Source organism: Panulirus ornatus, chromosome 41 (genome assembly GCF_036320965.1).
Source record: "Panulirus ornatus isolate Po-2019 chromosome 41, ASM3632096v1, whole genome shotgun sequence".
Lineage (NCBI taxonomy): Eukaryota > Metazoa > Arthropoda > Malacostraca > Decapoda > Palinuridae > Panulirus > Panulirus ornatus.
Window position 1 is genome coordinate 20,689,532 of NC_092264.1, and position 13,981 is coordinate 20,703,512.

Genomic DNA, 13,981 nt, shown 5'->3' on the forward strand with positions numbered 1-13,981 from the left:
TAAATGAGAGTTCATGGAAATGTAGTTTTGTATTTAAGTCTGAAAAACCACCCAACTATCCAAACATTTCTGAGCCAGGAATGCGTCTCCTTTAATACATAACAAGGGAAAAAATATAACACAGTTATGATTATTGCGCTATTTTTTGGGAAATGCAACCCTTACAATAATTCTGTTTGTCAGGTAATTCATGGCATTAAACTCAAATTAAGAATTCTTTAAGAAAAAAAAATCATCAAACCTCAGGAGCCATCCAGTATGGTGTTCCAATAAAGGACTTCCTCTTGCTAATAGTAGCAGTAATTTGAGCTGATACACCAAAATCTGCAAGCTTCACATCCCCATTTTCCGTCAACAGAATGTTTGCTCCCTGAGGTAAGAACATAAGCAAAAATGTATCATAAAATTCAATGCTACAAACATTAAATATAGCAGAACAAAACTCTTGTCTAGAAAGCAATATGTCCTTACCATATGCACTCCTTATCTACATACAGGGGCATGATGCACAAAGAAATGATACATCCAGCACATTAGAAGTTATAAAATCCTACTGGCAAGATATCTACTGATGCCTAAAGGCAGGCATCAGGGGAAGGTTATCCAATCTCTGTGGTGTATGTGAGATGACATTAAGATCCTTTCATCTAATGAAGATATTATAATTAATTCATTTTTCTTACCTTGATGTCACGATGCATTTTTCCCATACGATGAAGATATTCCAAACCCCTCAATGTTTCTCGACACATATAACCAATCTGTCGTTCTTGCAGAGGACCGATAACTGAAATATTTAATGCTAATGTCAAGAAGAGCTTGTCATGAACTTAAAAGCAAAAACAGTTCTAACCAGAGTAGTGAATGATGCAGAAACATCTCTTGGTAAGAAGTGACTCTCCATATTCTGGCCAATAATAGCTCGTCTTCATTTTAATCTGTTTTCTGCTGGTTCCATATCTTCATATTTAAGCCATAGTCTTATCCTGATGTAGTAACTACCTATTTCTTATTACCTATTTATCTTTTACAGAACAAGAGACTTTCTCTCATGGGGTTCCATCTTTTAAGCATTTTTTACTTTACAATTTCTTAAATCTATGTATGCCGTCTGATTTTGTCCTTAGTCATCTTATTCAATTCATCCACCATTAATATACTATAACATTACCTTGTTACATCTGTTTTGACAAGTTTTTTGCTGAATTTCACGTCCCCTGGCTGCTTTATTGTGGTAAATGCAAATGGGAAAGTAGTGAGATATAAAGTATGTGAGAAGCAGTTGTGAGTAATTTAAAGGACTGCTAATAAATGTCTTACCTGACTGGGAGGCAGATGTGACATGTTTGCAACATGGTAGGATGCACAGTAAGTCATGACAAATGAAAGCCTTGCACAAGGTGACATGTGGTAAAGAAATGGGGCAGCCTGGCACTGCAAGTGAGTTTCTCAAGAAAGGGTGTGACAATGTTGTGATTGGCTAGTCAAGCTATCTAGTCCTGAATGTACCTGACTATAAAGGGCATGAAGAATGCCTTTGCTTGTTCTTACCACCAGGTGTACAACCACTAACAATCACCCATCTCTATAGTCTACTTTCATTTTATCCCATATCAATTTTAAAGTCACATAATTGCATTATTCAACACAGTCCCAAAGTAGCTCTCTCTTCATCAAAAGCGCCACACTTCCCTTTCTTGTCCTCCATCTAGTCCTGGAATTTATAGCCCTGGATACTCAAGGATATTCTACCCACTTCCCTTTCAACACTACTTAACTAAAAGCCAGGACACCCAGGTATATCTTATTAAACTTTGCACAGTGCAAAGGGTTAGGTTGAATAGGGTGTGAGTTTGAATGGAGAAGCGTAAAGTTTCAAATATTTGGAAGTGGTCATAGAAGCAAATGGAAACAAGAAGTGAAAGTGAGTTATGGGATGGGTGAGGGAATGAAAGTTGTGCAAGCATTTAAGAATGTGTGGAAAGGATAAAGATGGGTTATGTTTGAAGGTTTAGTAGTCCCAACAAGGTTGTACAGATGTGAGACATGGGCAATAGATATGAATATGCTATGGTAATATGAAAAGTATGGTTGAGAGAGATAAAAAGGGTGTGCTCAAAAGGCTTGGACTTATGGAGAGAATGAGTGAAAAGATAATGACAAAGAGAATATGTGTCAGAATTGGAGGAGACAAGAAGGGGATAAGGGAGAAAGAATACTTCCCATGCATTTCTCACGTGTCGTAGAAGGCAACTAAAGGGGATGGGAGCAAGGGGCTACACACCCTCTCCTCATTGTACTTTAACTTTCTATAAGGGGAAACAGAAGAAGGAGTCATGCGGGGAATGCTCATCCTCCTCAAAGGCTCAGATTGGGGTGTCTAAATGTGTGTGGATGTAACCAAGATGAGAAAAAAGGAGTGATACGTAGTATGTTTGAGGAAAGGAACCTGGATGTTTTGGCTCTAAGTGAAACGAAGCTCAAGGGTAAAGGGGAAGAGTGGTTTGGGAATGTCTTGGGAGTAAAGTCAGGGGTTGGTGACAGGACAAGAGCAAGGGAAAGAGTAGCACTACTTCTAAAACAGGAGTGGTGGGAGTATATGATAGAGTGTAAGAAAGTAAACTCTAGATTGAAATGGGTAAAACTGAAAGTGGATGGAGAGAAATGGGTGATTATTGGTGCCTATGCACCTGGGCATGAGAAGAAAGATCATGAGAGGCAAGTGTTTTGGGAGCAGCTGCATGAGTGTGTTAGTAGTTTTGATGCACAAGACCGGATTATAGTGATGGGTGATTTAAATGCAAAGGTGAGTAATGTGGCAGTTGAGGGAATAATTGGTGTACATGGGGTGTTCCGTGTTGTAAATGGAAATGGTGAAGAGCTTGTAGATTTATGTGCTGAAAAAGGACTGGTGATTGGGAATACCTGGTTTAAAAGGAGAGATATACATAAGTATGCATATGTAAGTAGAAGAGATGGCCAGAGAGCATTATTGGATTACATATTAATTGATAGGCATGTGAAAGAGAGACTTTTGGATGTCGATTTGCTGAGAGATGCAACTGGAGGGATGTCTGATCATTATCTTGTGGAGGCGAAGGTGAAGATTTGTAGAGGTTTTCAGAAAAGAAGAGGGAATGTTGGGGGGAAGAGAGTGGTGAGAGTAAGTGAGCTTGGGAAGGAGACTTGTGTGAGGAAGTACCAGGATAGATTGAGTGCAGAATAGAAAAATGTGAGAGCAAAGGACATAAGGGGAGTGGGGGAGGAATGGGATGTATTTAGGGAAGCAGTGATGGCTTGCACAAAAGATGCTTATGGCATGAGAAATGAGAAGAATGGGAGGTGGGCAGATTAGAAAGGGTAATGAGTGGTGGGATGAAAAATTAAGATTATTAAGGAAAGAGAAGGGAGAGGAATTTGGACGATTTTTGCAGGGAAATCATGCAAATGACAGGGAGATGTACAAAAGAAAGAGGGAGGAGGTCAAGAGAAAGGTGCAAGAGGTGAAAAAGAGGGCAAATGAAAGTTGGGGTTAGAGAGTATCATTAAATTTTAGGGAGAATAAAAAGATGTTCTGGAAGGAGGTAAATAATGACCATATGACAAGAGAACAAATGGAAACATCGGTGAAGGGGGATAATGGGGATGTAATAACAAGTAGGGGTGATGTGAGAAGGAGATGGAGTGAGCATTTTGAAGGTTTGTTGAATGTGTTAGATGATAGAATGGCAGATATAGGGTATTTTGGTCGAGGTGGTGTGCAAAGTGAGAGGGTTAGGGAAAATGATTTGGTAAACAGAGAAGAGGTAGTAAAAGCTTTGCAAAAGATGAAATCCGGTAAGGCAGCGGGTTTGGATGGTACTGCAGTGGAATTTATTAAAAAAAGGGGGTAACTGTGTTGTTGACGGGTTGGTAAGGATATTTGATGTATGTATGACTCGTGGTGAGGTGCCTGAGGATTGGCGGAATGCATGCATAGTGCCACTGTACAAAGGCAAAGGGGATAAAAGTAAGTGTTCAAATTACAGAGGTATAAGTTTGTTGAGTATTCCTGGGAAATTATATGGAAAGGTATTGATTGAGAGGGTGAAATCATGTACAGAGCAGCAGATTGGGGAAGAGCAGTGTGGTTTCAGAAGTGGTAGAGGATGTGTGGATCAGGTGTTTGCTTTGAAGAATGTATGTGAGAAATACTTAGAAAAGCAAATGGATTTACATGTAGCATTTATGGATCTGGAGAAGGCATATGACAGAGTTGATAGAGATGCTCTGTGGAAGGTATTAAGAATATATGGTGTGGGAAGCAAGTTGTTAGAAGCAGTGAAAAGTTTTTATTGAGGATGTAAGGCATGTGTACGAGTAGGAAGAGAGGAAAGTGATTGGTTCTCAGTGAATGTAGGTTTGCGGCAGGGGTGCATGATGTCTCCATGGTTGTTTGATTTGTTTATGGATGGGGTTGTTAGGGAGGTAAATGCAAGAGTTTTGGAGAGAGGGGGTAAGTATGCAGTCTGTTGTGGATGAGAGAGCTTGGGAAGTGAGTCAGTTGTTGTTCGCTGATGATACAGCACTGGTGGCTGATTCAGGTGAGAAACTACAGAAGCTGGTGACTGAGTTTGGTGAAGTGTGTGAAAGCAGAAAGTTGAGAGTAAATGTGAATAAGAGCAAGGTTATTAGGTACAGTAGGGTTGAGGGACAAGTCAAATGGGAGGTAAGTTTGAATAGAGAAAAACAGGAGGAAGTGAAGTGTTTTAGATATCTGGGAGTGGATTTGGCAGTGGATGGAACCATGGAAGCGGAAGTGTGTCACAGGGTGGGGGAGGGGCGAAAGTTGTGGGAGCGTTGAAAAATGTGTGGAAGGCAAGAACATTATTTCGGAAAGCAAAAATGGGTGTTTGAAGGAATAGTGGTTTCAACAATGTTATATGGTTGCGAGGCGTGGGCTATGGATAAAGTTGTGCGGAAGAGGGTGAATGTGTTGGAAATGAGATGTTTGAGGACAATATGTAGTGTGAGGTGGTTTGATTGAGTACGTAATGAAAGGGTAAGAGAGATGTGTGGTAATAAAAAGAGTGTGGTTGAGAGAGCAGAAGAGGGTGTATTTAGATAGTTTGGTCACATGGAGAAAATGAGTGAGGAAAGATTGACAAAGAGGATATATGTGTTAGAGCTAGAGGGAACGAGAAGTGGGATTCCAAATTGGAGGTGAAAGGATGGAGTGAAAAAGATTTTGAGCAATCGGGACCTGAACATACAGGAGAGTGAAAGGTGTGCAAGGAATAGAGCGAGTTGGAACAATGTGGTATACCGGGGTCAATGTGCTGTCAATGGATTGAACCTGGGCAAGTGAAGCATCTGGGGTAAACCATGGAAAGTTTTGTGGGGCCTGGATGTGGAAAGGAAGCTGTGGTTTCGGTGCATTATACAGGACAGCTAGAGACTGAGTGTGAACGAATGTGGCATTTGTTGTCACTTCACGAGCATGCAGAATGCAGAGGGAGGGGGTTGTCATTTCATGTGTGGCGGGGTGGCAACAGGAATGAAGGCAGCAAGTATGTACATATGAGTATATGTCTGTGTATGTATATATATGTATACAGTGAAATGTATAGGTATGTATATGTGCGTGTGTGGACATGTATGTATATACATGTGTATGTGGGTGGGTTAGACCATTCTTTCGTCTGTTTCCTTGCATTACCTCGCTAAAGCGGGAGACAGCAACAAAGTATAATAATAATATATTAATAAAAAAATATATAAGAAAGGGAGGACCAAATCGAAAATTGGAGGATGGAGTGAAAAAGATATTGAATGCTTGGGGCCCTGAACAAGCAGGGAGGTGAAAGGTGTGTATGGGATAGAGTGAACTGAAGATGTGTGGTATACAAGGGGCAACATGTAAAGGGCTTGTTGGGCCTGGCTAGAACAGAGGACTGTGGTTGCAGTCCATCACACATGACAGACAGAGAATGAATGTGAAAGAGTCGCCTTTACTTCATCTGATCCTGAAACTAACTACCCTATGTGGGAAATCACAAACAAGTATGCAAAATATGAAATGATAATGGTCATGACAAAAATAATATTTCTTTGCTGTTTCCCATGGGAAAGAAGTTGTGGTAGAGAACAAGCATTGAATGGCCTCATTTGTTCACATGCACTCTCTAGATGTTCTACTATTTATATTTATTATACTTTGTTGCTGTCTCCCGCGTTAGCGAGGTAGTGCAAGGAAACAGACGAAAGAAAGGCCCAACCCACCCACATACATGTCCACACACAGCACATATACATATCTATACATCTCAATGTATACATATATATATATATATACACACACACAGACATACATATATACACATGTACATAATTCATACTGTCTGCCTTTCTTCATTCCCGTCGCCACTCCGCTACACATGAAATGAAAACCCCCTTCCCCGCATGTGCACGAGGTAGCGCTAGGAAAAGACAACAAAGGCCACATTAGTTCACACTCAGTCTCTAGCTGTCATGTATAATGCACCGAAACCACAGCTCCCTTTCCACATCCAGGCCCCACGTGAGGAATGTGTGGGAAGTATTCTTTTTCCCCTATCCCCCAGGGATAGGGGATATACAATCCAAAAAAAAAACAGAGCCCCTTATAAAGAGCCAAGCCCCAAGCACATTTCAGTGTTTCTCCTGACTACTTCACATGTCTTGGTTCAGACCCTTGACAGTATGTCACCCTCTTTTGCTATACTGCTCCAATCTGCATTATCCCATGCAGGCCTCTCACCCTCCTGCACATTCAGGCTCCAACATCTGATGAATACCTGGTGAAGCCTTTGGGGGTTTTCAGCCAACAGCCCAGGATGGGTCCTGGCTACTGAAAAGGGCTGTTGGTCAACCAAGGTGTTGGATGCTGCAACACTTACGACCATATAGCCCCACAGCCTGGCTGGTCTGATACACTTTGCGGTACTTGTCCGGTGCATTCTTGAACTTCTCTGCTGTGCATCTAATGCTGTTGCTGATCTTAGATGGCAAGGTGTTGAAGAGCCTTGGACCCCTGATGTTTAAAGTGTTCTCCCTTTTTGAGTACACTGCACCTTTGGGTTTCACAAGCTGCATTTTACAGTTTTCAATGCCTGTTGTGCCAAAAGGATGATACTTCCAAATGTAAGTTATGCCCCTTACCTCATAGGATTTATCAGGCATAGATGATGATATAACTCTCCTTTTTGCACTTGAGAGAGTATAGCTTCAGACATTTTACCCATTCCCAGTATATAATCAGTTCCTTGACCCATATCAATATGGGCTGTGAAACATCTCTGAAAACTTTTTAATTCTGCATTTCATCGAATGAGTAGGTGATGTTAGAATGCAACAATATTCAGCTTGTGGAGAAATTAGTGCCTTGAATAATATTATCACTAGTTTTTTTTTCCTTGTCTTGAAGTTCCTCAGGATTTAGCCAGTTGAAGTTCCTTAGGACCCAACCTGCCATCTTTATGTATGAAGCAACCATTGTTTTGTTGCATTTCCTGAGGGTTAGGTCATTAGACATTATTACACTGAGGTCTTTCACATTATTCAACTGGTGTACGATAGTGTCTGTGTCTGTCTAGTATACTGTATTGTTTTTGATCTCTTGTTTTTCTCCAAACTGGAGGATTTGAAATATCTTCACTGAAAAGCATACTGTTCCTGGATGCCCAGTTAAAGGCTTCATTTATGTCTACATGTAGCTTTTCCACATCTACTCATGTGATTTTCATACTTATGAAATTGTAGGTGGTTTTTGCATACATGTCAGATTTATATAAAAATGAGAAGCAGGAGGGGTCCTACTCCAGTTTCTTAGGGAGCTGAGCATTCTACTGTGGAGACACTGAAGAATGCATAATTTATAACTGTGTTGTGATCTATTAGTTAAAAAGTTGTACATCCATCTTGCACTTTTACCAGTCATTCCCATGCTCTGCCAAAATCTCGACTTTATCTCTAGAGGAGATTTAGTCCATGTGCTAAGGGTGTTTTGCATTTCTTTATGAAGAGTGAAGTATATGAGTCAGGGTCTCTGGATGAGTGCATGGGCATGCTCTTAATGGCACTCTCTTAAATCTTGTGTTGTGGTGGTGATTTCTGCTACATGTACACTCTGGGGATAACTGAAGCAGATGTTTATTTACGGGAATCATCGTCAAAAAGGTCTGTTGGGTCATTTATAATAATGAGGCATTTAGAAGACCGAATAACAATTAATACTGCCTTTATAGATTTCTTTATATCTTGCTTCCTGTTCTTCTAAGTACATTAAATCATATACCAGTTAGCAATGCTCTTTTTGGCATTTTCTTTTAATTCTCTCTACAGGCATGTATAGTGCCATTACACAAAGGCAAAGGGGATAAAGGTGAGTGTTCAAATTACAGAGGCATAAGTTTGTTGAGTATTCCTGGACATATTTTAGGGGAGGGTATTGATTTAGAGGTTAAAGGCATGTACAGAGCATCAGATTGGGAAGGAGCATTGTGGTTTCAGAAGTGGTAGAGGATGTGTGGATCAGGTGTTTACTTTGAAGAATGTGTGAGAAGTACTTAGAAAAACAGATGGATTTGTATGTGGCATTAATGGATCTGGAGAAGGCATATGACAGGGTGGATAGAGATGCTTTGTGGAGGTCTTAAGAGTATATGGTGTGGGAGGTAAGATACTAGAAGCAGTGAGAAGTTTTGATCAAGGATGTAAGGCATGTGTATGAATAGGAAGAGAGGAGAGTGATTGGTTCCCAGTGAAGGTTGGTCTACAGTAGGGGTGTGTCATGTTCCCATTGTTATTTAATTTGTTCATGGATGGGGTGGTTAGTGAGGTAAATGCAAGGGTTTTGCAGGGGTGAGTATGCAGTCTCTTGGGATGAGAGGGCCTGGGAAGTAAGTCAGTTGCTGTGGGAGGTAAGATGCTAGAAGCAGTGAGAAGTTTTTATCAAGGATGTAAGGTATGTGTATGAATAGGAAGAGAGGAGAGTGACTGGTTCCCAGTGAAGGTCAATCTACAGCAGGGGTGTGTGATGTCCCCATGGTTGTTTAATTTGTTTATGGATGGGGTGGTTAGTGAGGTAAATGCAAGAGTTTTGCAAGGATGAGTATGCAGTCTGTTGGGATAAGAGGGCCTGGGAAGTGAGTCAGTTGCTGTTCACCGATAATACAGCATTGGAGGCTGATTCAAGTGAGAAACTGCAGAAGTTGGTGATTGAGTTTGGAAAAATGTGCGAAAGGAGAAAGATGAGTGTAAATGTGAATACTAGCAAGATTATTAGATTTAGCAGGGTTGAGGGACAAGTTATCTGGGAAGTGAGTTTGAATGGAGAAAAATGATAGGAAGTGTAATGTTTTATATATCTGGGAGTGGACTTAGCAACAAATGGAACCAAGGAATTGGAAGTGAGTCATAGGGTAGTGGAGGGGGTGAAGATTCTGGGAGCAATGAAAAATGTGTGGAAAGAGAGAACATTATCTTAGAGAGCAAAAATAGGTATGCTTCAAGAAATAATAGTTCTAACAATTATATGGCTGCGAGGCATGGGTTATAGATAGGGTTGTACAGAGGAGAAGGAAATGAATGTTTAAGGACAATATGAGGTGTGAGTTGGGTTGATGGAGTACGTAATGAAAGGGTAAGAGGGATGTGCAGTAATAGTAAGAGTGTCGTTGAGAGAGTAGAAGAGGGTGTGTTGAAATGGTTTAGACATAAGGAGAGAATGAGTGAGGAAAAGTTGACTAAGGAGAGAATGAGTGAGGAAAAGTTGACAAAGATGATACATGTGTCAGAGGTGGAAGGAACAACGAGATGTGGGAGACCAAATTGAAGGTGGAAGGATGGAGTGAAAAAGATTTTGAGTGATCAGGGCTAAAGCATGCAGGAGGATGAGAAGTGTGCAAGGAACAGAGTATACCAAGGTCGATATGCTGTCAATAGACTAAACCAAGGCATATGAATTGTCAGGTATAAACCATGGAAAGGTGTGTGAGGCCTGGATGTGGATTGGGAGCTATGGTTTCGGTGCATTACATAAAACAGCTAGAGACTGAGTGTAAACGAATGTAGCCTTTTTTGTCCATTTTCCTGGTGCTACCTCACTGAAGCACAAGGTAGCAATGCTGTTTCCTGTGGGGTGGGGTGGTGCTGGGAATAGATGATGGCAGGTATGAATATGTACATGTGTTTATATGTATATGGCTATATCATATTTTATTTTTTCATTTTGCTTTGTCGCTGTCTCCCGCATTAGCGAGGTAGCGCAAGGAAACAGACGAAACAATAGCCCAATCCACCCACATACACATGTATATACATACACGTCCACACACACAAATATACATACCTATACATCTCAACGTATACATATATATACACACACAGACATATACATATATACACATGTAGATAATTCATAGTCTGCCCTTATTCACTCCTGTTGCCACCCCGCCACACATGAAATAACAATCCCCTCCCCTTTCATGTGCGCGAGGTAGCGCAAGGAAAAGACAACAAAGGCCACATTTGTTCACACTCAGTCTCTAGCTGTCATGTAATAATGCATCGAAACCACACCTCCCTTTCCACATCCAGGCCCCACAGAACATTCCATGGTTTACCCCAGATGCTTCACATGCCCTGGTTCAATCCATTGTCAGCACATCAACCCTGGTATACCACATCGTTCCAATTTACTCTATTCCTTGCAAACCTTTCACCCTCCTGCATGTTCAGGCCCTGATCACTCAAAATCTTTTTCACTCCATGTTTCCACCTCCAATTTGGTCTCCCACTTCTCGTTCCGTGCACCTCTGACACATATATCCTCTTTGTCAATCTTTCCTCACTCATTCACTCCATGTGACCAAACCATTTCAAAACACCCTCTTCTGCTCTCTCAACCACACTTGTTTTATTACCACACATCTCTCTTGCTATTATTACTTACTCAATCAAACCACCTCACACCACATATTGTCCTCAAACATCTCATTTCCAGCATATCCACCCTACTCCGCACAACTCTATCCATAGCCCATGCCTCGCAACCATATAACATTGTTGGAACCACTATTCCTTCAAACATACCCATTTTTGCTTTCCGAAATAATGTTCTCAACTTCCAAACATCCTTCAACGCTCCCAGAACTTTCACCCCCTCCCCCACCCTATGATTCACTTCCGCTTCCATGGTTCCATCTGCTGCCAAACCCACTCCCAGATATCTAAAACACTTCACTTACTCCAGTTTTTCTCCATTCAAACTTACCTCCCAGTTGACTTGTCCCTCAACCCTACTCTACCTAATAAACTTGCTCTTATTCACATTTACTCTCAGCTTTCTTCTTTCACACAATTTACCAAACTCAGTCACCAGCTTATGCAGTTTCTCACACAAATCAGCCACCAGCGCTGTATCATCAGCAAACAACAAGTGACTCACTTCCCAAGCTCTCTCATCCACAACAGATTGCATACTTGCCCCTCTTTCCAAAACTCTTGCATTCACCTCCCTAACAACCCCATCCATAAACATATTAAACAACCATGGAGACATCACACACCCCTGCCGCAAACCTACATTCACTGAGAACCAATCACTTTCCTCTCTTCCTACACGAACTTTCGCCCCCTCCCCCACCCTATGATTCACTTCCGCTTCCATGGTTCCATCCGCTGCCAGATCCACTCCCAGATATCTAAAACACTTCACTTACTCCAGTTTTTCTCCATTCAAACTTACCTCCCAGTTGACTTGTCCCTCAACCCTACTGTACCTAATAACCTTGCTCTTATTCACATTTACTCTCAACTTTCTTCTTTCACACACTTTACCAAACTCAGTCACCAGCTTCTGCAGTTTCTCACAAAAATCAGCCACCAGCGCTGTATCATCAGCAAACAACTGACTCACTTCCCAAGCTCTCTCATCCACAACAGACTGCATACATGCACCTCTTTCCAAAACTCTTGCATTCACCTCCCTAACAACCCCATCCATAAACATATTAAACAACCATCGAGACATCACACACCCCTGCTGCAAACCGACATTCACTGAGATCCAATCACTTTCCTCTCTTCCTACACGTACACATGCCTTACATCCTTGATAAAAACTTTTCACTGCTTCTAACAGCTTGCCTCCTACACCATATATTCTTAATACCTTCCACAGAGCATCTCTATCAATTCTATCATATGCCTTGTCCAGATCTATAAATGCTACATACAAATCCATTTACTTTTCTAAGTATTTCTCACATACATTTCTTCAAAGCAAACACCTGATCCACACATCCTCTACCACTTCTGAAACCACACTGCTCTTCCCCAATCCGATGCTCTGTACATGCCTTCACCCTCTCAATCAATACCCTCCCATAGAATTTCCCAGGAATACTCAACAAACTTATACCTCTGTATAAGAGTGTAGTTGAGAGAGCAGAAGATGGTGTATTGAAATGATTTGGTCACATGGAGCGAATGAGAAAGGAAAGATTGACAAAGAGGATATATGTGTCAGAGGTGGAGGGAAAGAGGAGAGGTGGGAAGCCAAACTGAAGGTGGAAGGATGGAGTGAAAAAGATTTTGAGTGATCGGGGCCTGAACATACAGGAGGGTGAAAGGTGCGCAAGGAATAGAAAGAACTGGAACGATGTGTTATACCGGGGTTGTCGTGCTGTCAGTGGATTGAACCAGGGCAAGTGAAGCTTCTGGGGTAAACCATGGAAAGTTTTGTGGGGCCTGGATGTGGAAAGGGAGCTGTGGTTTTAGTGCATTACACATGACAGCTAGAGACTAAGTGTAAATAAATGTGGCCTTTGTTGTCTTTTCCCAGCACAACCCTGTGCGGGGTTGAGGGGGGGGGTGCCATTTCATGTGTGGCAGGGTGGCGGCAGGAATGGATGAAGGCAGCATGTATATGTAAATGAGTATATATATGTATATGTCTGTGTATGTATATGTATGTATACATTGAAATGTATACGTATGTATATGTGCGTGTGGGCGTTTATGTATATACATGTGTATGTGGGTGTGTGGGGCCATTCTCTCATCTGTTTTCTTGCGCTACCTCGCTAATGCAGGGGACAGCAACAAAGTATAATAAATATTATATTATTATTATTATACTTTGTCGCTGTCTCCCGCGTTTGCGAGGTAGCGCAAGGAAACAGACGAAAGAAATGGCCCAACCCCCCCCCCATACACATGTATATACATACGTCCACACACGCAAATATACATACCTACACAGCTTTTCATGGTTTACCCCAGACGCCTCACATGCCCTGATTCAATCCACTGACAGCACGTCAACCCCGGTATACCACATCGCTCCAATTCACTCTATTCCTTGCCCTCCTTTCACCCTCCTGCATGTTCAGGCCCCGATCACACAAAATCTTTTTCACTCCATCTTTCCACCTCCAATTTGGTCTCCCTCTTCTCCTTGTTCCCTCCACCTCCGACACATATATCCTCTTGGTCAATCTTTCCTCACTCATCCTCTCCATGTGCCCAAACCACTTCAAAACACCCTCTTCTGCTCTCTCAACCACGCTCTTTTTATTTCCATACATCTCTCTTACCCTTACGTTACTCACTCGATCAAACCACCTCACACCACACACTGTCCTCAAACATCTCATTTCCAGCACATCCATCCTCCTGCGCACAACTCTATCCATAGCCCACGCCTCGCAACCATACAACATTGTTGGAACCACTATTCCTTCAAACATACCCATTTTTGCTTTCCGAGATAATGTTCTCGACTTCCACACATTCTTCAAGGCCCCCAGGATTTTCGCCCCCTCCCCCACCCTATGATCCACTTCCGCTTCCATGGTTCCATCCGCTGCCAGATCCACTCCCAGATATCTAAAACACTTCACTTCCTCCAGTTTTTCTCCATTCAAACTCACCTCCCAATTGACTTGACCCTCAACCC

General features: G+C 41.8%; 1 protein-coding gene across 1 annotated transcript in view; it reads right to left on the reverse strand.

The window, feature by feature from the left end:
- hppy (MAP4K3-like protein hppy) overlaps window positions 1–13,981 on the reverse strand; it is a 566,945-nt gene that overhangs the window by 513,384 nt on the left and 39,580 nt on the right. The window contains exons 4-5 of the mRNA XM_071686180.1: window positions 684–787; window positions 242–370 (exon numbers count right to left, since the gene is read on the reverse strand). Of these exons, the coding sequence (XP_071542281.1) occupies window positions 242–370; window positions 684–787 (233 nt within the window). The remainder of the gene's footprint in view (window positions 1–241; window positions 371–683; window positions 788–13,981) is intronic.